Raw genomic sequence first — 25,146 nt, 5'->3', positions numbered from 1 at the left:
ATGCTGCCTCCTATTCTTGCTGCTCACCGACGACCAAAGGACCAACGAACACATGCAACAAATTCAGTACCTGGTTATTAGTATCTACTGTATTCATGACTAAATGTGCGGCATATTCTTACAAGTGTTTGTTTTACACTCACACACTGGTATATTGTCAAGTAACAGAACGTTGCTTCAGAAGTGTAAGGCTGTTTGTTGAAACTCCACATATGTGGAAATTGACATGCATTTTGTGCAATTTCAGCAACTTCACTGCGTCGTGGTAGGAAGTGAGAATGCCAAGCGTTATTTTGAAGCTGTGCAAGGATCAAAGGAACATAAGGGAGAACTATTTGGTGTCCATAACCTGTTCAAATTAAGAACCCATGGGACCTGTTTAACGAGAGATATTTTAGAGGTAAGACCGGTCTTTCATTCACACACGTACTTTTTTAACACAGGTTCCAGTACGGTAGGGACCATTTAAAATCTATCACACAATGGCATGTCTTTTTTCCATGAATTATTGGCATTTGGCATGGTTTGGAAAGGTGCTGTCCCATTTACCGTATTTGCTTGATTACAAGACAAGGTTTTTTTCCCCAGCCCAAATAGAGGTCTGACTATAAGACTACAATCTGCAGCGCTGCAGGGGACCTGGAACCTCCTTTCTGGCAGCCAGTGAATGTTTGCGCGATGTGCACAGACAACCCCCGCTACTGCCGGCACTTCTGCCAGGGCTTCTATGATGGAGCGTGGGGTGACATTACCTTCCGGTGCTCCACCTTAGAAGCCCCTGTAGAAGTGCTGGCAGCAGCGGGGGTTGTCTGTAAGCATTGCGCAAACATTCACCAGAATGGAGGATCCCCGCAGAGCTGCAGGAGACCTGGATCCTCCTCCCTGATTTCAAGTCCAGGCAGCCTGTGGACGTCTGCACATTGCGTGCAGACAACCTCCGCTGCTACGCGGGACTTCCACAGGGGCTTCTATGGTGGAGCACCGGAAGGTAATGTCACCCCACGCTCCGTCATAGAAGTGCCGGCTTGACGTGACTTTCTGGTGCTCAGTCATAGAAGCCCCAGTGGAAGTCCCGCGTAGCAACGGAGGTTGTCTGCACGCAATGTGCAGACGTCCACCGGCTGTCCCGACTTGAAATCAGGGAGTCTGGAGCACGGGGGACAAGTCTAGGGATGCATCTGTAAGTCAGGGGGGGCATATTTGGGGGGCAGAGTGGCATATAGGGGGTATAAGGCATATCTGGGGGGCAGAGTGGTAAATAGGGGGCAAAGTGGCATATCAGGGAGGCAGAGTGGCATATAGGGGTTATAAGGCATATCTGGGCTGCAGAGTGGCATATAAGGGGGTATAAGGCATATCTGGTGGGCAGAGTGGTATATACGGGGCAAAGTGGCATATCAGGGAGGAAGAGTGGCATATAGGGGGGTATAAGGCATATCTGGGGGCAGAGTAGCAAGTCGTGGTGCAGGTTGGCAAATAAAAGGGAAAAAAAAATAAAAAAATGCATTTTTCTCAGTCATAGTTTTTATTAAATATGAAAAAATTGCTTACATGTGAATTAATATTTACTAATAAAACTTTTTTCCTATAGGGTAGTCTTATATTCAGGCTATTTCTTTTTAATATTAATATTCAAATTTTGGGGGGTCGTATTATAATCAGGGTCATAATCGAGCAAATACGGTGTATTGTTGAATTTACAATGTTTCCAAATAATTGCAGAATTCATACTGATGGTTGCCCAGACTTTTCCTTGAAATACCGTATTTGCTCGATTATAAGACGAGTTTTTTTTCAGAGCAAATGCTCTGAAAAATACCCCTCGTCTTACAATCGGGGTCGTCTTATAATCAGACCTCAAAGTCTGACTATGAGACGACTAAGATCCAGATCCCCCGCAGCTGCAGGGGATCTGGATCCTCCTGTCTCAACCCCCCCGCCCCACTTACCGGTACTTCAGAGTCCCCGGTGTGCAGCTGTCATGTAGCTGGGGCAGCATGAAGACTCACGCTGCAGCCGGAAGGAGGCGTGGCTAGCAGCGGGGGTTGTCTGCGTGCATCGCGCAGACATTCCCCGGCTGTCAAAGATCAGAGTTCCCCGCGCCGGCATACAACCCCCGCTGCTAGCCACGCCTCCTTCCGGCTGCAGCGTGAGTCTACACGCTGCCCCAGCTACATGACAGGAGACTCAGAAGTACCGGTAAGTGGGGGAACGGCGGGGGGGGGAGTGTTAAATGGGGGGCATAAGGCATTTCTGGAGGCAGGGTGCTCTGTGAAATGCCTTTTAACCCCCTTAATGCCACTCTGCCTCCAGAAATGCCTTTTTAACCCTCTATACGCCACTCTGCCTCCTGAAATGCCTTAAACCTCCCTATATGCCGCTCTTCCCCATAATATGCCTTTTAACCCTCTAAGTGCCAGAGTGGCATATAGGGTTAAAAGGCATATCATGGGGCACAGTGGCATATAGGGTTAAAAGGCATATCATGGGGCACAGTGGCATTTAGAGGGTTAAAAGGCATATCATGGGGCACAGTGGCATATAGGGGGTATAAGGCATTTCTGGGGCAGATGTGCATAACTGGGGGGCAGGTTGGAAAATAGAAGGAAATAAAACCAAAATATTTTTCTCAATCATAGCTTTTATTAAAAAAATAGTTTAAATGAATTAACATTTACTGGTAAAACTTTTTTCCTATAGGTTCGTCTTATATTCAGGCTTTTTCTTTTTTTCCTAAATTAATATTAAAATTTGGGGGGTCGTCTTATAATCAGGGTCGTCTTATAATCGAGCAAATACGGTAGTTGTGAAATGTAGCTTTTTTTATAATTTGATGGGAACAGTTATGTGGCAACAAACCACAGATAGTGTGGTGCCATAGTAGCATAGTAGTAAAATCCCTCTTTGAATAAGTTTTTGTTTTTTATGTGTTAAAATCTTTAGAGGGCAGAATAAAAAAATAAATCAGTGGAAAAGCACCTTTGCCATAATTAATACTAAATTATTCTAAAAATTAAATTAGATTTTCTATTCATTTTAAATTGTAAGTATAGTGTATGTTTCTTTTGCCAGGTGTAAGGTAGTGTTCTATATTTCTGTGGTCCAGCCGAAAGTTTTGGATTTTTTATGTAATTTGATTTATGCAGGTAATATTCATTTTTAGTAAAGGTATACCACCCCCTTGTACACAAATGGCACAAAGGTCATCAAAGCTAGCATGCGTTTTTCTGACTATTTTAGTCTCAATGGATATTGATATCCATAAAAAGTTGATGATCATAAAACGTATGCTTATGGCTGTGTTTTCTTCTCTTGTAGCGAGAAGGTAAAGTTGAAGCTGGGATCATGAGTGCCGCCATGTATCTAAGTCAAGGAAAGAGCGAAACACCAACGGTAAGCGTTCCTTTCCTTTTCTTTAGGGATTTGAAAAAATCTGATTTAAATCAATAATTTCCTTTTAGTTTGGTTGCCATGAAATACACACGATCTATTAGTCATAGAAACAGCCTGTAGAATTTTCATTAGTAACAATTTGTTTTTGGAAAATCCACAAATATGTAAAAGATTTTCTTTTTCTATAGTTATCGTGCAAAAAAAACTGTGTCATAGTGGAATGTGTATTTTTGTTTAGTTTTTTTGGGTGGTAGCCAGATACAGAATAAATCTTTATAATTCATGTTGACATTAAACAACAACAACTGTTATGAACCAGTAACAAAGGTCCCAGTCTGTTTGTTTGGAAGTCCAACGGCGTCTTCGCAACCAGTGAAGAGTACAGAGATGCTTTTTGTAAAATATCACCTAGGAAGCTTGGAACATTTTCTGGTATTAATTGGTGACACGTGTGAGAAGTAAATTGTTATTTAATTAACTTGCCATAGTCATAACAGCTCTTTTTTTCCTGTATTCCCTGCTGTGGATCATTACGATGCGTCTCCACCACAACCTAAATATATATTTTATGTGGTTTGCTAGAAATAAAAACAGATGATTTGATGATTGCAATAAGACTGAAAATGAATATTGTGCCATTTGTGCAGATGCGTGACTGGAACTGCCTAGTTTTGATATATGACCATGGTATTACTGTCTTGCACGAGTAAATCATTCAAATAGTCTTCCTCCCAAAAAACGCTCAGGTTTTGCTATTAGACTTCATAGCTTCACATTTAGAGACATTGCAAAGAAAGTTAAACAACGTGCGTGGTTTTTTCTCAAGCTATTTCTTTTTATTCATGATATACTCTTGGCTTACCTGATGGCTCCTTTAACCAGGCATTCTGATAACAAACCACACAGGGCAGCATTCTTCAAAACTCCCCCAATAACGACATCACGGAAATGGTGGATGTTAGAGACCTTGCGTTCCCCCACCTTCTGTTTGAGGTAGGGTTTAGGTCTGGAGACATGCTTGGCCAGTGCATCACCTTTACCCTCAGCTTCTTTAGCAAGGCAGTGGTATGTTGGAATACTGGGAGGGGATCATGCTTTGCTTTAGTATGTCACAACACATGTTAGCATTCATGGTTCCCTCAATAAACTGTAGCTCCCCAGTGCCGGCAGCACTCATGCAAGCCCAGACCATGACATTCCCACCACCATGCTTGACTGTAGGCAAGACACACTTGTCTTTGTACTCCTCACCTGGTTGCCGACACACACACACGCTTAACACCATTTGAACCAAATAAGTTTATCTTGGTCTCATCGGACCACAGGACATGGTTCCAGTAATCTATGTCCTTAGTCTGCTTGTCTTCAGCAAACTGATGGCTTTCTTGTGCATCGTCTTTAGAAGAGGCTTCCTTCTGGGCTGACCCCCCACCCCTTCAACCTCATACATCTATTTCCCAAAGACAACCTCTAGACACGTGCACTCAACTTCTTTGGTCGACCATGGCGAGGCCTGTTCTGAGAGGAACCTGTCCTGTGAAACCGCTGTATGGTCTTGCCCACCATTCTGCAGCTCAGTTTTAGGGTCTTGGCAATCTTCTAATAGCCTAGGCAATCTTTATGTAGAGCAACAATTCTTTTGTTCAGATCCTCAGAGAGTTGTTTGCCATGAGGTGCCATGTTGAACTTCCAGTAACCAGTATGAGAGAGTGATAACACCAAATTTAATACACCTGCTCCCCATTCGCCTGAGACCTTGTAACACTAACGAGTCCCATGACACCCTAGTTATTTTGAGGGGACAGCAAATTTACACTGTTATACAGGCTGTACACTCACTACTTTACATTGTATATAGTAAAATATTTACAAAAATGTGAGGGCTGTACTCACTTTTGTGAGATACCGTATATAGATATATATATATTTCTTTGCATAACGTGTAACCTTTATACAAGGTGTAATAAATTGGAGCAGCCTCCCAGGGGTGAAGAATGCGTTCCATCCCCCAGCACTAAAGGTTTCGGTCCGTGGCACACCGCTGCTTGTGAAATGACGTCAGTGATGTAATTCCTCTATGGGAGTTAGGAGCCATAATAAACGTTCACAGTATGCTGCAGGTTATTGCTTAGCCATCCCATAGTTTGTTGGTTTTTTGTCTTGTGTTCGGGGAAAGAAAATTCATGTTGAACTGGCTCCATGACCTCGTGTATAAGACATGTGCTTTACATATAAGGTGCTCTTTGATGCATTTTTGAAATACTTGCTGAAATCGTCAGTGTGTGCCTAGATATAATACAATTGGCTCAGTGGTTTTGTCCTGCTCCTAGATTACTGAAGTTGTGGCCCACCCTCACTGTATGTTTTTATTACAAATAACTTAATTATGTAGTGTTTGGACTAGAAACTTGTTTAATATGAAAGTCACATAACATGAAAAGTTGGAAGCCTGTGTGTAGAATAAATTATGCCTTGTCATAAATCACACACATTGCCAGAGATCCTGATTGAATGAAAAGCTCTTTATTCCCAAAAGCCAGAATTTGCATTTAGTACAGTTAATGATCATAACGTGACTATGATTGCCAAAATACATTTTTATGCTATGATATGATTCGTACATCAAATCAAGTCTTTTGTTCCAAGAGATTTAAGAAAGGTGTACGCAATTTTACAGTTTGACAGAGATATTTACAGTGGATTTTGACAACCTGCTAGCCCTTTTAATGTCTTTCAATAATAATAATAATAAATATAATTTTACATACTGGTAGATACATAGATTTTGAGATAAGAACCATTCCTATATGCCTGTTTTTCCTGATGTAAAGACTCACACCTTAAAACAAAAAAACAGTGAATATGGAGAAATATTCTGCCGATCGCATCTCTTGCATGGAGTATGGGTGGAAGGGGCAAATGCATATGGGAGGATTATGTGGAATCCCTTTGCATTTGAAAATGGGGACACCATAAGAACTTGTATGTATGGTAGTAGAGCTGGTTGTAAATAAATGACAAGGTAACATTGCTTCAGTAATATTAATATTTATTGATTAATATAGAGACATCAAATTCCGCAGTGCCCTACAATAGGTAAACAAGACAGAACTAAGACTTACTGAGAGAAAAATGAGGAGGGTCTTCCTCAATTACATGGAGTTAATGTATATTATATTACACGAGTGCCATTCTTTGCCATAGACCAGCCACACTAGTCACATTTTACACATATGTACAGTACAAAAGCTAGAGAATGTGTAGGAAAGTTGAGCTATAGGTAGGTGGGAGAAAGGGAGTTTGGATATTTATTGATAGGCGGTGGGTCTTGAGGGACTTTTTGAAGGACCGAAGGCAAGAGTCTGGTAAACTGTGAAAGGGCCTTACAAAAGATGGATGCAGCCCTTGAGAAATCTTGTGAGTATGAGCGGTAGGAATCGGAGCAGAGGACAGACAAAGATCATCGAATGAACAGAGTGACAAGCTAGGTGTGTATGTGGAGAAGGAGCTCTTTGAAGAGCTTTAAAGAAGTCAGGATTTTGAACTGGATCCTGAAGTGTACAGGCAACCAGATAAGAGATTGACAGAGGGTAGAGGTGTTAATGGAGCGATAAGAAAGGAGCATTCATGATAGATTTGAAGGAGACAAGACAGTAATGATGGAGACACGCTAGGACTTACAATGGTGAAAATGGGAGATGATAAGACCATAAACAAGAACCTTAACTGCATCTTGCTTTAGGAAGTACCACCTAGCTCCAGTACTGGTTCACACAAGATGTCTAACAAGACATGCACCTGCAGAATGTTCTCCCATTGTGTTTGGTGTGAATGTTCACTTGCTTGTGATTGGCTGCTTTATGAAGCCCAAACTGGCTTGAATCGGGAAGCATGGGGGGGTACCCCACTTTACTTTTTCATTACAGGTAAAGAATGTGTATTAAAGTACAAAGTAAAATTAAATTACAGGGCAATGTTAATGAATTAAATTATATTAATATGGTTTTAATTGCATAATACTGCAACCACTGTTTTCAAATACACATTTTTAGCTGTTGGTGTATGAAAGGGTGTTTTTCTAGTGATGTTTGGCAAGTGGTAGCCCTGTGTTTTAGTGATTAACTATGCTGTTTAATTAAATGTGATCTATATTCGGATTATTTTTTCATTGACAGGATACTGACAGCGAGGAGAATATAACACATGTGAAACATGGCCAACAACTCCAGAATGAAATGTTTGACTTCAGCAGTGATAGTGACGAAGAAGTAAAAGGAAGATCAAAGTTGAAATTCTTGAAAAGTCCTGATATTGCTGACAGTCGTAGACAGCTCATATTACAACAGTTTGGGTTTTCCAGAATGCTCGAGAAAGTTCCCCGAGCCCGAAGCATGAACCCTGACCTTTCAGGAAGTACTATCAACAATGCACACAATGACTGCAATGTTAACAAGAAGAATGCATTGGTCCTTCAGGAAAACAGTAAATGCCCCGTGTATAGAAGACAGTCAAAAAGAGTGACTACCCCAGAATGGAACATTTCTTTGGATTCTGAAGATGACACATACACAATAAGAAAAAATAAACATCCAACTTCAAAAGAGGCTAATGATGTCCAGGGGACTGAGAGCAGCTCATGTGAGAGTGATGATGTCATCCGGTCCTCCCAGACACCAGAAGCAGAGAAGTTAGGTCTAAGATTAAGGCACATGGCAGAATTTGATAAACCTGGTACTAGTAAACAGCAAGTTACAGATAGTAGTTGTGACAATATTAGTGATGAGTCTGATGACATTAAAATACCCAATAAAAAAAACACGCCTGTACGATTGAGGCAGTCCAAGCAGATTAGGACCCGAAAAGATCATTCTTTTCGAAATTCAAGTGGTCCAGACAAAGATTCCCAAACAATAGATTCATTTTCATCCTCTGATGATGATGATCACCTGCACAACAAGAAGATTCGTCTTAATACCGGAGACCAAAGAGCTGGAAACGTCAAGGGCCAGAAACAAGTTCATGCAAAGTTACAAAGATTTACACACAGAAGTAGTGTGAAGCCACAGAAAGTGGACGTGAATGCTGACATTAATAAAAAGATTGTCAATAAAAAGGTTGATTCTGTGGACAGAGTGCTAGGTAACATAGTAACATAGTTCATAAGGTTGAAAAAAGACCAAAGTCCATCAAGTTCAACCTATATACATATTGTGTCCCTACTGTGTTGATCCAGAGGAAGGCAAAAAAACCCTTATGAAGCAGATGCCAATTGCCCCATACCAGGGGGAAAATTCCTTCCCGACTCCAAATATGGCAATCAGAATAAATCCCTGGATCAACGTTCTGTCCCTATTAATCTAATATCCATAACTTGTAATATTATTGCTTTCAAGAAACACGTCCAGGCTCCTTTTGAACTCTTTTATTGAGTTTACCATAACCACTTCCTCTGGCAGAGAGTTCCATAATCTCACCGCTCTTACTGTAAAGAACCCCCGTCTGTGCTGGTGTAGAAACCTTCTTTCCTCCAACCGTAGAGGATGTCCCCTTGTTATAGATACAGTCCTGGGTATAAATAGGTCCTGGGAGTGATCTCTGTACTGTCCCCTTATATATTTATACATAGTTATTAAATCCCCCCTAAGCCGTCTTTTTTCCAAACTAAATAACCCTAATTCTGATAATCTTTCTGGGTACTGTAGTCCTCCCATTCCCCTTATTACTCTGGTTGCCCGTCTTTGAACCCTCTCCAGCTCCACTATATCTTTCTTGTACACTGGTGCCCAGTACTGTACACAGTATTCCATGTGTGGTCTGACTAGTGACTTGTACAGTGGTAGAATTATTTCCTTGTCGTGGGCATCTATGCCCCTTTTGATGCACCCCATGATTTTATTTGCCTTAGCAGCAGCTGCCTGACACTGGTCGCTACAGGTAAATTTACTGTTAACTAAAACTCCTAAATCCTTTTCCATGTCAGTCGTCCCCAGTGTTTTCCCATTTAATACATATTCCCAGCCTGGATTTTTCTTCCCCATGTGCATAACCTTACATTTATCTGTGTTGATAGATATTTATTATTTTGGAAAAACTAAACTAATATTTGTGATTGCTTCAATTATCAGCCATCCAGTGGCTTTCCAGTGAATATAATTTACTTATTTTTATTTGTTCCCAAGGTTGGCATCCATCCTGTAAAAGATTAAATACATGCTGTAGCAAGTTAACCATTCCCACTAAAAGTTGTTCTCATAATTCTCATATAATAATCATTTTGGTGAGCTTTGTGAAGGCCATAGTCTACAGCAGGCGAAGCGCCGATAGACCTTCTTAAATGATTGGCAATTCCTTGACATACTTAGAGTATGTACTATACTGTACATATTTTAGTACACTTAGTGTTTAGGTTAATGGTTGTTGATGAACACAGCTCTTCCAAATACCTCTCCTACATTGCAAATAGCTGTGGGGTAAGTAAAGGACCAAATATATATATGGGGGGGGGGTTCTCCGGAATCCCCCTATGCATTTGCAAGGGTACACCACATTAAAAAAGGGCATATTTTACATAAGAAAACACTTTTTCTATTTTGTATAATATCATGTTCTTATTTTTTAAATCAGATGGAGTTGAGGGTGTTGCTTATATCCATTCCAACCAAAATGTTGTTGGCTCAAGCAAAGCAGAGAATCACATGAGTCGAAGGGCCGTAAGAGATGTCTTTGAGTTAAACCAGTTTTCCCAGCTCCCTGCTAATATTACGCCACCAGTCAACAAGGTAGGAATAAGTACTTTGCATATTTGAATTTCAATTATTCTCTTGCTGCTTGCCACGTGCATCAAATCAGAATTGTTGTTTCCCAGAATGTTGACCTTATGTTTGCACAAATAAATGATATTTAGTAATTGTGTATAAAATAACCAATTTATATGTTTTGAAAAATTGTATCTACAATATATGTCAAAAGCTGTAGACACCTGGTCATCACACCTATATGACATTTCATTCCATGGGCATTGAAGTTGGCCCCTCTTAGTGGCTATAACATCATCCACTCTTCAGGGAAGGCTTTCCACAAGAATTTGGACTGTGGGAATCTGTGCCTTTTCAGGAAAAAGCATTTGCGAGATCAGGCACAGGTGTTGGTGCTCTGTGGCCACTCCGCATGGCTCTTTCTATTAATCCCTACTGGAGCCTCACAATCTACTTTTTTTGTTATTTTGTCCTAATAGTCAGTTTGAATATATATATATATATATATATATATATAGAGAGAGAGAGAGAGAGAATAACAAGAGAGGGTACAAATTGCCCATGGACAGCACACCCTGAAATATAAAGCTGCACCTGATAACATGAAGTTACTGCCTATTGTGGTTGGTGGAACAAAAAAGGAAATAAAACGTATGTTCAGCATAATGTCCTACCAACCACCAGCTCACATTCATCAATACACAGGTATATACAATTTATATGTTCTCTGTAATTATATGATAATGTCATCTGTGTTAAGAAAGGCTCTAGTGATTTTTCAGTTGATGTATTTGTAAAACTTCCACTCCATATTTTATTTAATAAATATACATTGTGTGTCTATCTCAGGGCTCGACAAATCCCAGGCGCCAGGTCGCCATGGCGACAGAGAATTTTGTCCTGGCACCTAGGTTTTGTCAGCCTCTTACATCCAGAAAAAATTGTGGATGTAAGAGGCTGAGTCACCACACGGGGGCGCTGCTGCTGCCTGCCCAGGAGTCTGGGCAGACAGCACAGCCACTCAGAGCCCGCCCCCGAGCCTGAGATCACTCCCACGGAGTGATCCTGTAGGCTGAAAACACGGTTGCTGGAAAACCAGCAATCGTGTTTTCAGCTGCCACAGGCAGCTTCAGGTAAGGGGGTTGTGTGTTGATTGGGCCCCCACACAAGTGTGGGGACCTGACCCAACACCCCCCTGCTGCCTGATCGCTCCATGAGAGCGACAGTGCAGTGTTAACCCCTTCAATGCCGCGATCGGGGCATTTAGGGGTTAATTCCCGTTTTGTACGGGACTCTGCTGCTGGTGGTCTGCCTGGAAGCCCAGGCAGACCAGCAACAGCAAAAACGAGCCCCCACAAGTCCTTTGATGATTCCTGTAGGCATGGAAGCCTACAGTCTTCATCAAAGAGACTCCCCCCTGCAATGGCTGGTCTATAGACCAGCTATTGAGTCCCAGCTGCCAGAGGCAGCTTCAGGGACAGGGGAGAGGGTTCTTTGGTCTCCCCATGAGTGTGGAGACCAGCCCCAACACACCCCTGCTGCCTGATCGCTCCATGAGAGCGACAGTGCAGCGTTAACCCCTTCAATGCCACAATTGTGTATGACACATTCGTGGCATTCCAGGGGTTAACATTTGTCCCCACAAGCTTGTGGGGACTAAATATCAGTCAATGCTGTGCTCCAATGGAACATCAGCATCGAAAGAGTTAAAAAAAAAAAAACAGCACTGACCTGAAAGTCCAGGGTGCTTCCAGGTCAAACGCTGTGATTTTAGTAAGTGGGCTATGATGATCAGATCGCTCCTGACCAACTGTTAGTTTAAAAAAATCCTGGCTCCTAACTTTTTTACCTGGCGCCTAGATTCACAACAAATGTGTCAAGCCCTGGTCTATCTATCTATATATATTTTTTATTTTTTTCCTGGATGTTCCTTTTAAATGGTGTACATTTTGAAAGTGTTGTATGCAGCTGTGTGCTGTAATCTTCCTGTGCATACCAACTAGCACTCCAGATTAATTAACAAAGCAGAAGTCGAATTTCGCTGCAGTTTGAGTTCAGCCTTTAGAACACGCTAAGCATGTTAAGAACTGAAAGATCCTTGATACATGTCTGAAAGTGTAATGTTTCAGGATCACTTGGAATGGACCTGAGACTTTTTGTTTTTCCTAGTATAGAAATGGTCAAAAAAAGATTTGCTGGGGAAAAGTTTCCGCTGAATAATTGGTTACGGGCCAGAGTCGAAGGATTTTGGAAAAACTGATATTATCCCGTGTTATAATTACATTACCTTTTCGCTATATGAAAGTCTGTAGTTCAGTTTTAGCACTATACCTGCAGATTATATGCAGCTTTTTTTTTTTTTACTTCTTCTAATCAGCCGCATGATTTTCGTTTAAGTTTACGTAAAGTTAGCTGAAAAGAACTGTACAAAGACGGCCATTCAATTCAGGATTAATCGCCATGGCAACCAAAATGTGGTGACTGAGGAAGGGGGCTACACTACTCTCTGCTTCCTACCAGCTGTCATACGCAAGCCAGACTATAGAGGGTATCAGCACCGAGAAACCATATCTATATTTTTTATAAATTGGTATAAGTATGAGACTGTAAAAGAAGAGCTTAATCTCTGAAACTGGATGACAGACGTTTGGCTCTCTCGCTGGTGTTAAGCAGAGGCATAACAGGATGCTTTGTGGGAGAACCTGGATTAATGATAAAACCCATCTTTATGTTATTGCAGCGTGGTGTAGAAGAGAGACTCGAGCCCGCTGTCAACATTGTGCACGTAGCGCATGACTAAGTACACTAAACGCCGGAGTGCAACACACAGGACATTTAGATCCCATTTATCCAATTTTCCTAAAACCAAAAAAAAATAAAATTATACGTTTATTACAATATTATTGGTAGCCAGTCCTTTATAAAGAACTTTTGTTTGTTTAACTTCTGGGCAGTCGAAAGAGATTTTCATTTTTACTCACGTTTGTGTAAAAAACAAAAAAACATGCGTGTAAGACTGGATTTACAGTTGCTGGATCAAAGTTCTGTGTTTTAAGCCAACTAAACACCTTTAATTTTTTTTTTTATATATATATATATATGCCATTTTGTCATAAATTGCAAAAGCCCTTAAGCTAAATATTTTGGACTAAAAGAAAATTAAAAGAACCATAAATGCAAGCAGTGGACCCAGAAAGTGGTGTAACACTCCGCAATGATTTGAATGTTCTTGCTGATTACATCATTCTGATGGTTTCTGTAATTACCTCAGAACTTCCTGGGGCTCCGCCTCTCCTGGAGGTGTGGCAGCCATCAGTGGGCAGGAGTGGGCGTGAATAAACATTTGTCGGAGACTCTTGGATAAACCTGGCAAATTCCCAGGCATGTTGCTATGGTGATAAAACAATGCACCAGATTACCCTTTTTATATGTAATTGGTTAGTCGCTAAGAGAGACCAACCTATGAACAAGAGTAGCAAGCAGTTCAAAAAATTATTCATTCTGATAAGATTTTGGGAGCAATACAATATTAAGTCTGCCTTAGATCTGTGACTGTTTTATATGCTTTTAACATCCGATTCCAGTTTCCTAACTTGGATTAAAGTCCTTTTAAATTAGTAGTTACAAATACACTCTCTCTCATTCTTTGGTATCCTTTCCATCATAAGTACATGGGAAAGATTTAATGTAGACGTGTAGAAGGCCTTTTGGATTTTGCCGGTAATGCTTACAGAATAATTCTGCACTTGGATGGCAAAAAAAAAATAAAAAAATATGATATTCAACAAATTGTTAACATCAGCTCATGACTCATGTTTATTTTACTTTCAAAGGTTAAAACAAGATTGGGAGAGAATGTGCTTCCATGGAGTACAGATGTCCCAAGGGTTATATGAGGAATTCTTGACTCATTTGTATTTGAATTGTATTGAATTTCCTTATTAGTATCATTTGTGTTAGACCTGCCACCATCATCGTAACTTACATCAACTTATTGAGTCACCGAGCTCTGAAGGAGCTGTACTTTCCGGAGTTCTTACATTATATTATATTGCTGGTTTGCCATTCACACAGCAGTCTGACAATGTTATGGTGGCCGTCATATTTTTTGTTTTGTTTTTTAAGCTTTGACTCTCTCCTCCTTGCTCCAGAGTGAAACGCTGAACTTCTGATATGAGCAGTAAGATTAGGTGAACTATTTAGGAGTCTGGTAGTTCTGTGCATGGAATTTCAGAGGTCTAGGAAGTAATACATGATGGGGAAGCTTAAGAAGACAAATGGAACAGGGAGAGAAACTAACACAAGACGGCAGAACGTAGTCTGGTCCAGCCAACGCTTTGTAGAAGATGTGTAAAGTTGCGTGGATAAAGGATAATGCCTGGAGAAAAGAACCACACAGGTCAGTTTTAGCAGATAAAGACACTCTGCAGCACTTCCCCATGCTGTCTCTTCAAGAACTAATATATATATATATATATATATATATAATTACCGAACAAGCATGTAGTAACTCCCAGATAATGGGCTAAAAAGGAGTAGACAAGAAAGTAGCAGGATCTTGTAGCTTGTAACAATAGCTGTGGGTATAGGTAATTGTACTCTTTTGCATAGCAAGTTAGGGATAACAATTGGTCGTGAAAGGCCAGGTAAAATAAACTGCTGCCCTTTTACTTGAACGTCAGGCGTATTACTAAGTGTATTAGTAAGATGCGTTTTATAATTTGATGTTTAAACTTGGTGGACATTGTTGTGAACATTTATTTGTGTGTTCCCTTAAGCTGCGGTCATGTTGGGTTTATATTGGCAAGTTTAGCAGGCTGCTAATTCCTTCCTCAGCAGAGCCCACCCAGCAAGGGTTGAAGTGTGATATAGCCCCAATAAAAAGTTTGCATGATGTATTGAATGACATGTTAAACAAACAATGAATGTGGATATTAATACTTTTAGGTGTGTCAGCATTCGTTCAATATTGTCTATTGGATTGTTTTTTTTAAAAAAAAAATTAGATTTGTCATTAAACTATTTAATGTGAAATAATGGTTTGATCCAAGTAAAACATTCCGAGTTACAAAACTTGAGCATCGAATCCTTGGTTCTGCTCACTTTTGCTATAGAATGTAAAATGCCTAACCAGGGATCACATGGTCATTCTAGTGTTACTTGGTGAAAAATTTAATAACCAAGGTTGGGAACAATTCCTACTTTGATTTGGATGATGCCATAAGTGGAAATGGACAAGGCCCCTCAAGGCTGCTGCAACAAAAACAACCAGGGCGTTTATAGAGGCTGTTAGGTGGTGTCATTCTTACAACGTGAATGTATGCATAGTTAACCCCTTAAGGACAACATTTTTTTACATTTAGGCATATTTTTAGCACTTTTACTCTCTTTGGTCAATCATGATTTCCCTTTCATATGATCCACCTGAATTGTAGTAACAGTAATGCTTGCTCTAGCTGGCAGAGGGACAACTGGTCAAGAGATGACACTTGCTAAGAAATGGAGCAAATTACACTCCATGCTGTCTGCGGTCACGATGGACCACTGTTTTGATGACATCATGAAAAAGTAATTTGTCTCAAAGTGGTTAAATAGAAAATGACCACAATAAAATCCTAAATAACTTCTGGCCTATTATGGTATAAAACATCACAAATGGCCCTAGGCACATTATGTGACCACCCGGATACACCTACAGATATCGAGGGAAGAGATCTGAACCTGCAAATGAGTTTCCCGTTGTATGCCTGGTGTGCTTTCCTCTGTTCCATAATATTAGTGCTGTAATGGTAAGATTCTCAGTTATCACATTAAACATGCATGCATCCATATTTAGTGTTGGCACTCATACCGTTTCATTTATATGCTCCATGATAATGGATATTTCTGAAAATGCCAGTCTAAAATGGCTGCACAACTGGCTACTAAATTTTCCCCTGGGGCTTCTAAGGAGAAGCAGAAAATAAAGTAATGTGTTCACATACTTCTAGATTTTCCTTCAGGAGACATCGTGGTAAAGATGTTTAAATCTCTTCATCATACAGCAGATTGTTAAACAGATTGCATCAGGAAGATGAAGATATTGAAAGCATCTCTTTTCACTGTGAACAAATCAGACATTTAAATGAACTCTTTTCAGTGCGACTTTGTGGTAGGTCTTGTAACGGATTGGCACAGATCCCAGAATGCTGCTTTAAGACAATTCAAGGATAATTCATGGTTGCCTTAAGCTTACTCTAGAATTAAATCTTACAAAATTGTGTTTACTGTAACATTTTGTACCTCCAGGCAAAGTCCTTGACCGGTTAATTTGAAAAGGACAAGGGTTTCTTAACATGTTATTACAAATGCAATTAAAACATTTTTGTGTTCTTTTGAGTTGAAAATGCCATCTGTGTTGATTTATTTACAATTTGTGTTTTCACAGTAATTTCATGTTCTTTTCTTCTTTCTTTTTTTTTTCTTTTGGTCTTTGCAGAGACAAGTAGGTTTAATAACTTTCTAAGTTTATCGGATTTGGACGCTATCCCAGTATATATGTTTTCATTTTTTTTTTATATTTGAACAGATGTGTAAACAAAAGTATTGTGGCCACGTGCATTCATTGTTCCTCAAAAATTAGCAAAGATAGAGATTCTCAGAAATAATAAAAAAAAACGTTTGCATGACTAGGCTGGTATGCTAGTTATTACAACACAATTCTTTGTTGAAAACTTTAGTTCTTTTCCATAAATAATTGCTTAAAGTTTTTATATTATTTGATACATGTGTTCTTCCTTTTTTACTGTTAAATTTGTGTAAACTTATAGTCTTATAAGGACTTTGAGATAGCTGATTTTTTTTTCTTCTTCTAAGAAGTTTTACCAGATTGATGTCATTTCGGTTGATGCCGAAAAAATGGTGAGATCAAGTGAATTTGTCAAGAACACTTGTCCTAAATTTTAAACAGTTCTGTATCTGGGAAGCTGTGGAAAATGTTTTGAGTTCCAAAGTACCATGTCTCCTGTGACTCGGTGTCATGTTTATATTACCCCTAGTGAGAAACAATGTGCTTGCATTGTTGCCCTTGAGGCTTCCCATGTATGTTGTTTAGAATACCCCAATAGAACACCGGCTTCAATGTATTTTTAAAATTAGTAATGGAGGGCCAAGTTAATGATTCCCAGCTTTGTAAATAAGCTTTTCGATCACACTTGAAATATTCCGTGGTTCATCCTCCTGCACTGAATACAATTTGTTGTTAAACTATTAGATGTTAGGTTGTCAAATATTACAACCTATGTGTATGGTACATTTAGATCTGTTTCCATTATCCATCCTATATTGAAAATATTTTAAATACTAGGCAATGTCAGATCTTGTTTAACTATCTGTTTATTTGAAAAAGCTTGGAATGGCATCTCGTGGCAGGTATTGTGAATTTTAGTTCTTGGCAGGGATTGGTAAACTTAGTTTTATTTTATCTTGTGATAATTATTTTGTGTAGCAATATTTCTTCGCTTTAAGTTATGTTACACTGGAACTGATGGCTGTCTTATTTTGTATTTTATGGGTTTTTTTATGCAATTGCATAGAGGAATTCCCTAGAATACGTCCTTGGTGACAGGAACCTTCTTTCCTAATATATACATATCTATTGTACCTTATCAATTCTCTACTATACTTTTTATATAACTGTAAAGCACCATGTACTTAAATATATACATACATATTTATATTAATATTCAGAAGAAATTATAATTTCATTTATTTTTTGTCATTAACTTAGCAAATAGTTATAACCACGTCAGACACGATAAATTGTGTTAAAACATGTTAATGTTGGTAATTAACACATAAAATATGAGATGTTGATTGATAATTTCCTTCTGTCATGTGTGTCCGAAATGTAAAACACAGGGTATAGTAATATGAAACCCCAAGATCATGTTAGCGAATGGTTTTCTCATTATGACCATGCTCAACCAAGATGTCTGTTGGCTTGTTCTAAGGTGACATTAAAGTTATTTTAACACGCTCATGTTAAATTCAGTACAATCATTAAAGTATGATATATTCAACTTATAACATATTGACACATTTTTTTCATTTTTTTATTTAATGCCAAGCAGTTAGGCCAAGTTAGTTGTGATGACTAGAAATGTATGGATCGGTACAGTAGATGGTGCAATTATTATGTCTAGTTTTGCTTAAAAATATTGCGTTGTGGCAGCAAGCTTAAGTGGGTATGTTTTGTTAGTCTTTAATTAAAATGTTAAAACCGATAAAACCGGACAGAATATATAAGAAGTAATTTTTTCTGCCACAACAGTTATATATATATATATTTATATATATATATATATATACTTAAATTGCTCTATATTTATAGAATATAGCAGAGGCCCCCAAATGCATTTTCCTCTTTCCTTGCTCCCCACTCCTGCATTTGAAGGACAAGTGTTCGGCCACAGACATCTCACCTACTAGCTTATACAACAGATCCAGGGGAGCTTTTTACTGTGGTTGGCTCCTTTACCCGTCCATATTTGATGTCAGAAAGTTAATACAAAGTATAGCCAAGTTTCGCAATGTTCTATTGAATGGTGTTTTTTTTTTTTGTTTGTTTAAAATTTCTGTTTTGGAAGATGATTACTAGAACGGTTTGTACAATAAAAAAAAACTCATTTTACTCCTTAAATTAAATGCTCAATCAGTGAAGAAAATCAACCGATCCATCGCTCAGCCAATATAATTATTATAAGACAAGGTTACTGAAGTTCCCATCTGAGTAATCCATAGGTTCTAGGCTATGGCTGTAACCTTGTCATTTAGTGACTTAATTTTTTATAACAAATTAGCTATCCAAGCTTGGTTTAAAGTCCACAGTTTTATGGACTATACCCATTCCTGTTCTACACTTGAAAAGTAATATGTTAAACCATATTGATTCATTTACAATCGGGGCGAAAGAGTCCACTGTTTTAGTCATTGGCTTTACTATGCGTTATCAAAGAATAAGGAATCCTCATTATAACGTTCTTGATTAGATTGACCAACCATTTTATTAGCTGATTATGTTTTCTTGTTTTAGAAATGTGAACACAGCGCAAAAGAAGGATTATTACTACAAACAAAAGCGGAAGCTTCAAAAAGTGATAACGTATTACGGTATCCTGTTGTTCACAAACAAAGGAAAGTATGCAGGACGGGTGAAGCCACTTTTCTAATTGGAGAGACTCCGAAAGCAGTCCGAAGGTATGCTTGATTTTACTTTCAATAAAAACATAGCACAAACACATGCCTCAAGGTACTTGTGTATTTCAGAACCCTCCAATATGCGTGTGTTTTATGTCTTAATGGGTATTTTCAAATATGTTAATAGCAATTATTTAATAACGTACTATGCAATGATTTCACAATAATGTGGTTCAATAACCAGAATTAAATGTTGTTAAATAGAAGATAAATAAGTTGAATGTAGATATTTTAATAATAAATTCAATCTTATCAGTTATGAAACTCAACAGGCTATGAACATTTGGGGCACTCACTAACTTTTCTGTACCCAATATAGAACATGTTACAAAGGCAGGCAGTACATGTAGTATCTGTATTCAACCTGCAAGGGGAGCCATAGTTCTCAGGATGGTCTGGAGAGATGATCTTGGAAACTTGTTCCTTTTTTTTTTTTTTTTTTTTTTAGAATGCCGCCATCTTGAGAGTGGCGAAATCTCTCGCAGTGGCGCCCGTGACCGCTCTCCAGAGCAGTGCGTCCTTGGTTGGGTGTTTTCAGTGTCGCCGAACCCTCTCCATCGAGGCATTTCAGCGACATTATTGAAGCTTAAGAGGCGATCATACAGTGTATGGTGGACGTAGATACGTCCACATAGAGGCATTACAGCAACACCTTTTAAGCGAAGAAAGCTATCCTATTGCCATAATGTGTCAGGCATGTCATTGCTCATAAACTGCCTGCCTCATCATTGGTCGCTTAGGAGTTAAACCTTACTCAAACCTGTCAGGTTGCACATGTGGCAGATATGTTGCCCTTAAAACCTTTAGTAACGTCACAGACTAACCAAAACTTCCAAACGAATATGGCCATATTTTGTGAAATGATGTCTACTCTATTAAAAATTGTGTTACATTTGTAGGTTTAGTTAATTTTGCTGGGAGCTTATATTCAACAATTTTCCTGTTTTTAAGGGGAAAATAAGTCAAAGCAGTTTCTCATCTCAGAGAAGGTCATACTGTCAGAATAAGGCTGAGGTCATTTCTCTTGGCAAAGAAAGGTACAACTTTTTTTGGCAGCTACAAACAAAATACCAAACTGGAACAAGGATAAATAAGACTACAGTGTCCTACATTTCCAATCCTTAATCTCCAAAAATCCAAATATTTATTTGCTAATCCCTCAAAATGGATTCTGGACATAATTAATAAACAAAATAATGTGGTTTTTTTACTCTGTGAGAAATCTAGTAAATATTGCTGGAGTCCCCAAAGTTCACTTGTGCTTATCTAAAGGATCAGTGTTGTGTTGTCTAAAGGCATTGATTTTTTTTAGGATTTTTACACAATATTTCCTAATGTTTGTGATCCAGACCACATAGAAAAGTGTAACCCATTTTAGCAAAATACAAAGTAGATACAATATCATTAAAATAAGTACACTTATAGACTTAAAAACAGTACCAAAAAAGCAATAACAGGATCTACGAAAAAGAAGTAAAAAGCAAAATAAATCTCACTATAGAGGACCTTTATTTCCACCATTCATGACCATCATGCAGAGACGCCAGCACATGTGACCCCCTGACACGATTCATGCACCACTGCACTTAGTCCTAACGCTACATACCACAAGTTTTCTGCATCAATTGTAAAATGTTACAGATGCTATAAAAGATTGACACGCCGAGCAACCCATCTAGTGTGGGGGCTGAAAATGTGCAAGTTGCACTTAAGCTCCTGTATTGAGTCCTTGTGAGCTGCAAGTTGAGTTGAATTTATTACTTACTCCTTCACCTTGTATTCATTTGACAGCAGTTGGATTTCTAGTGGGCTTCCACTGGCTAAACATCATCATGTGAGCTTTAAAGAGCATAGTTGAGCTTTAGTCTCAAATAGTCTGTGTTACTTGGCATATCTTAATGGTGCCTCTTGCTAGCCCCTATTCGTATTTATTGACAATATTCATAGCGGCATATCTTCTGACAAACACAATGGGATATGTTGTAATCATTTACGTCATCTTGCGTTTTACTAACCATTAAGTATTTTAAATCCTTTTCTGCTAGTTAATTTATTACTTTGTGTACGGATTTATGGTTTGGAAAACTCAGTTGATGAGACATGCCCATAGTATGCTGTAGATATACATATTGTTAGGGTTATTCACAGGTCATAATTTTTGGATTGAGCCATGCATAAAGTTGGACTGGGATAAAGAAAAGAAAACTTGGATGCTTCTAATACAGCCTTAAATTGATCTAAACACTCAAACAATCAAAATAATGTACTTTAGCAAGGAGAAAAAAATGCCTTTCCAAAGATCTGACGGTTTAATTATACATGAACATCATAAAATAATTATCAGGTGCAGTTAAAATAAATAAATTTTTGTTAATATAATAATTTATTATATTTAACCATAATTCATCCCTTTGATATTTAATCATAATTCATCCCTTTGAGTGTCTGAGGTTTCAGGTCAATTTTCATAGTTTTTTTTCCTCTTTGTGACATGTAAAGCTATACATAAATATCTGGTTTAAGGCAAACCTTGCATCATGTCCCATGACAGATTGATACATTATAATCTAAATGATAAATCCTGACTCCGCCTATCAAATTTATCATATACGTGTAGTTGTACATGTAAAGGAAGGTAACATTTTAAAAGTGTAATTTAAGAACCCAGAATAAATCTGTATTACATTTAAAACTGGACCTGTAAAAAATAAATCATAAATGCATAGCACTCATTGCAGAATATATTATACAAGAATGTCAGATACAGCCAAACGGACTATATTAAAAAGTTCCCGTAATAAAAATCAAGGGGACTTGAATAAACTTAAAAACAAAAAGTTCATTTAATATTTTTACTCACAGCTACAGCCATTGGTTGCAGAACTCATGATGACAAAACCATCAGGTGCCATTTGGGTCTGGATCAATGGGGCTTTCTCAGTAGCGCGAAAGCAAAGATCAATATCCCTATTTCACTTGGCATACCATGTAGCCAGGTAAACGTAAAATAGGTCTAATATGGACTATAGAATTTTATTTTTCATTTATCTGACAGATATTTATATTACAATAATATTGGGTAAATATTTATATATTTTTTTCAATATTATATCTGTTTTAATAAATTGTTTTATACGTAAAAAAATGCCTGCAGAAAAAAAAAATTGGATTAAATGATGAGGTAGTCAAAAAAAGTCCTGTTCCATAATATAGCCTAATCAGTAAAGGCATAATGTACCTTTTATTCACTGATAAATTGTTCTGGTTTGTCTTTTTTCTGTATTACATTTTTGCAAGGTTCTAATAGCATATAGCGCTATTCATTGTATTTGTTTTCTTAATAGGAAGCAGTTTGAAGAAATGGTGGCATATTTTCGCATGGCTTCAGCAGAAGAATTCGCTCAGCATATTATCAATGTGAAATCAGATGGGCGTCAGGATATGCTGAGAGAATTTTATACCAAACAATACAATGTAACTGAAGACTTTTATCCTTCGCAAGCTCCTTTACCTGTAAATGTTGAAAAGGAAATAATACAGAAAGAAAGTTTTTCCAAAAAAGAGATAACTATAAAAAGAAAAAAACTTCTTTGTTTGTTACCAGACCGAATCAACGACTCTGTATCTAGTAAGGTTATGGATCCACATTGCACAAACGATATTACAAATGATTGCACAACAAACACCAGACATATGGATGGTTTATCTAAAGCAATTCAAGAAAAGAGCTCTTCTAAACACAGACCTGCTGCCAACTGTATTCCAGATAATCTAGATCTGGACACTGTTTCTGAATTAGTCAACGGGAAGAAGCTTCCTAAACAGTGTTATGAAAAAGAAGACGTATCAAATGTTACAGGGTCATCCACAAAGCTTCTATCCAGCGCCAGCAAACCCTCCCCTGAAAACCAACCTGGAAATAGAGTTACAGGTAAACAAAAAGTGGAGGCCGGCGGTTTAACAGACTTGCTAGGAGATACCTCAATACTGGATGATCTTTTTGCCAGCCAGACCAAGAGGCAGACAGAGGTCCCAGTAAGTCCAGAATACGAAGAACCAGTGACCAAAGCAAAACATCGCCCTAAAGACTTTTGGGATATACTCAATGAGCAAAATGAAGACAGTCTAAATAAACTCACTGACTTGTCAGTCATTGAAAAAGCATGTGAAGTGAGAGCTTTATCTCCAGTTAATAAAAAAGACAATTGGAATAATGCACTTTGGGTAAAGAATGAAAAATTTTTATGGCGGAAGAATGATCCCATTCAAGATGTCAATTATGGTTATCCTGGAAAATCATCCGATCCATAATGTTATTCTTAAGTAATAGTGTTATAGTAAAAATGAGATTTTGTTAATAATGACATTTTTTTATTAGCAAATATACATTTTTTTTTTAGATTTTAAGCTTTGGATAAAATATTTATATTTGGTTTGTGTGATGGACATAAGTGCAGCTTTCTATAGATGCTAATTGTATATACAATATATATACATATATACACTTACAATTAGAATGTATTAAAACACAATTTATTTAGCAGCAAACTTTCTAAGGCTTTACATAAACCCATTTCTTTCACAGTTAGTATAATAAAAATAGGTTTGGCTAGTAGTGAAATGTAGGACACTGGACACTGCCATAGTAGTAAATGTGCCAGATAAGTTTTTATTTTCACAGTATTTTCCCTTTGCAATTATTTTTGTCGATAATGACTAGAGAGGTGCTGTACGCCACAGCAAAAAAATCACATTTGTAAAGAGAAAAATATACCTGCATTGAAATAGAGTATTCAGTTTTAAGTACTGTGAAAAATGATCTCCAGATTTTTAATATTCATTTATTTTCAGGTATGCTAACAGAGACAGATTTGAGGATATTTTTTTACCCTATGATTTTATGTATGCCAAATGCATGCTCTATTATGCTATTTTTTAAAAGATTTCAAATGATTTTATTTAAAAAATTGTAAAAACTCAGTGTAACCTCCAAACTGAAGTACCGTATTTGCTCGATTATAAGACGACCCTGATTATAAGACGACCCCCCAAAATCTGAATATTAATTTAGGAAAAAAAGAAAAAGCCTGAATATAAGACGACCCTAACGGAAAAAAGTTTTACCAGTAAATGTTAATTCATGTAAACTATTTTTTTAAATAAAAGCTATGATTGAGAAAAATATTTTTTTTGTTTTTATTTCCTTGTATTTTCCAACCTGTCCCCCAGTTACGCACATCTGCCCCCAGGCTTGCCACACCAATATGGCACTGTGGCCCATGATATGCCTTTTGACCCCCTATGTGCCACTCTGCCTCCAGAAATGCCTTATACCCCTATATCCCATTCTGACATTTAGGGGGTTAAAATGCATATTATGGGGCACAGTGGCATATAGGGAGGTATAAGGCATTCCAGGAGGCAGAGTGGCATTAAGGGAGTTAAAAGGCATTGTATGGAGCACTCTGCCTCCAGAAATGCCTTATACCCCTATATGCCACTCTGGCATTTAGGGGGTTAAAAGGCATATTATGGGGCACAGTGGCATATAGGGAGGTATAAGGCATTTCAGGAGGCAGAGTGCTCTATTAAATGCCCCCTTAACGCCACTCTGGCTCCTGCAATGCCTTATACCTCCCTATATGCCACTCTGCCTCATAATATGCCTTTTAACCCCCTAAGTGCCAGAGTGGCATATAGGGGTATAAGGCATTCCAGAAATGCCCTATGCCCCCATTTAACACGCACACACACACACACT

At 38.2% G+C, this 25,146-nt stretch overlaps 1 protein-coding gene across 1 annotated transcript in view; it reads left to right on the top strand.

Annotated features, from left to right (window-relative positions):
* Positions 1-23,696, top strand: part of LOC149300543 (DNA excision repair protein ERCC-6-like 2) — a 51,357-nt gene extending 27,661 nt beyond the window's left edge. The window contains exons 14-21 of the mRNA XM_089485033.1: positions 248-400; positions 3,319-3,393; positions 7,569-8,532; positions 10,018-10,172; positions 16,627-16,632; positions 17,004-17,048; positions 19,222-19,385; positions 22,730-23,696. Of these exons, the coding sequence (XP_089341159.1) occupies positions 248-400; positions 3,319-3,393; positions 7,569-8,532; positions 10,018-10,172; positions 16,627-16,632; positions 17,004-17,048; positions 19,222-19,385; positions 22,730-23,696 (2,529 nt within the window). The remainder of the gene's footprint in view (positions 1-247; positions 401-3,318; positions 3,394-7,568; positions 8,533-10,017; positions 10,173-16,626; positions 16,633-17,003; positions 17,049-19,221; positions 19,386-22,729) is intronic.
* The last annotated feature ends 1,450 nt before the right edge of the window (positions 23,697-25,146 follow it).

The sequence above is a fragment of the Sceloporus occidentalis genome, unplaced genomic scaffold (genome assembly GCF_023333645.1).
Source record: "Sceloporus occidentalis isolate IW3139 unplaced genomic scaffold, rSceOcc1.0.p SCAF_24, whole genome shotgun sequence".
In the NCBI taxonomy this organism is placed as follows: Eukaryota; Metazoa; Chordata; class Lepidosauria; order Squamata; family Phrynosomatidae; genus Sceloporus; species Sceloporus occidentalis.
Note: the sequence above shows the minus strand (reverse complement) of the source record. Positions and strands in the feature narration are given on the sequence as shown.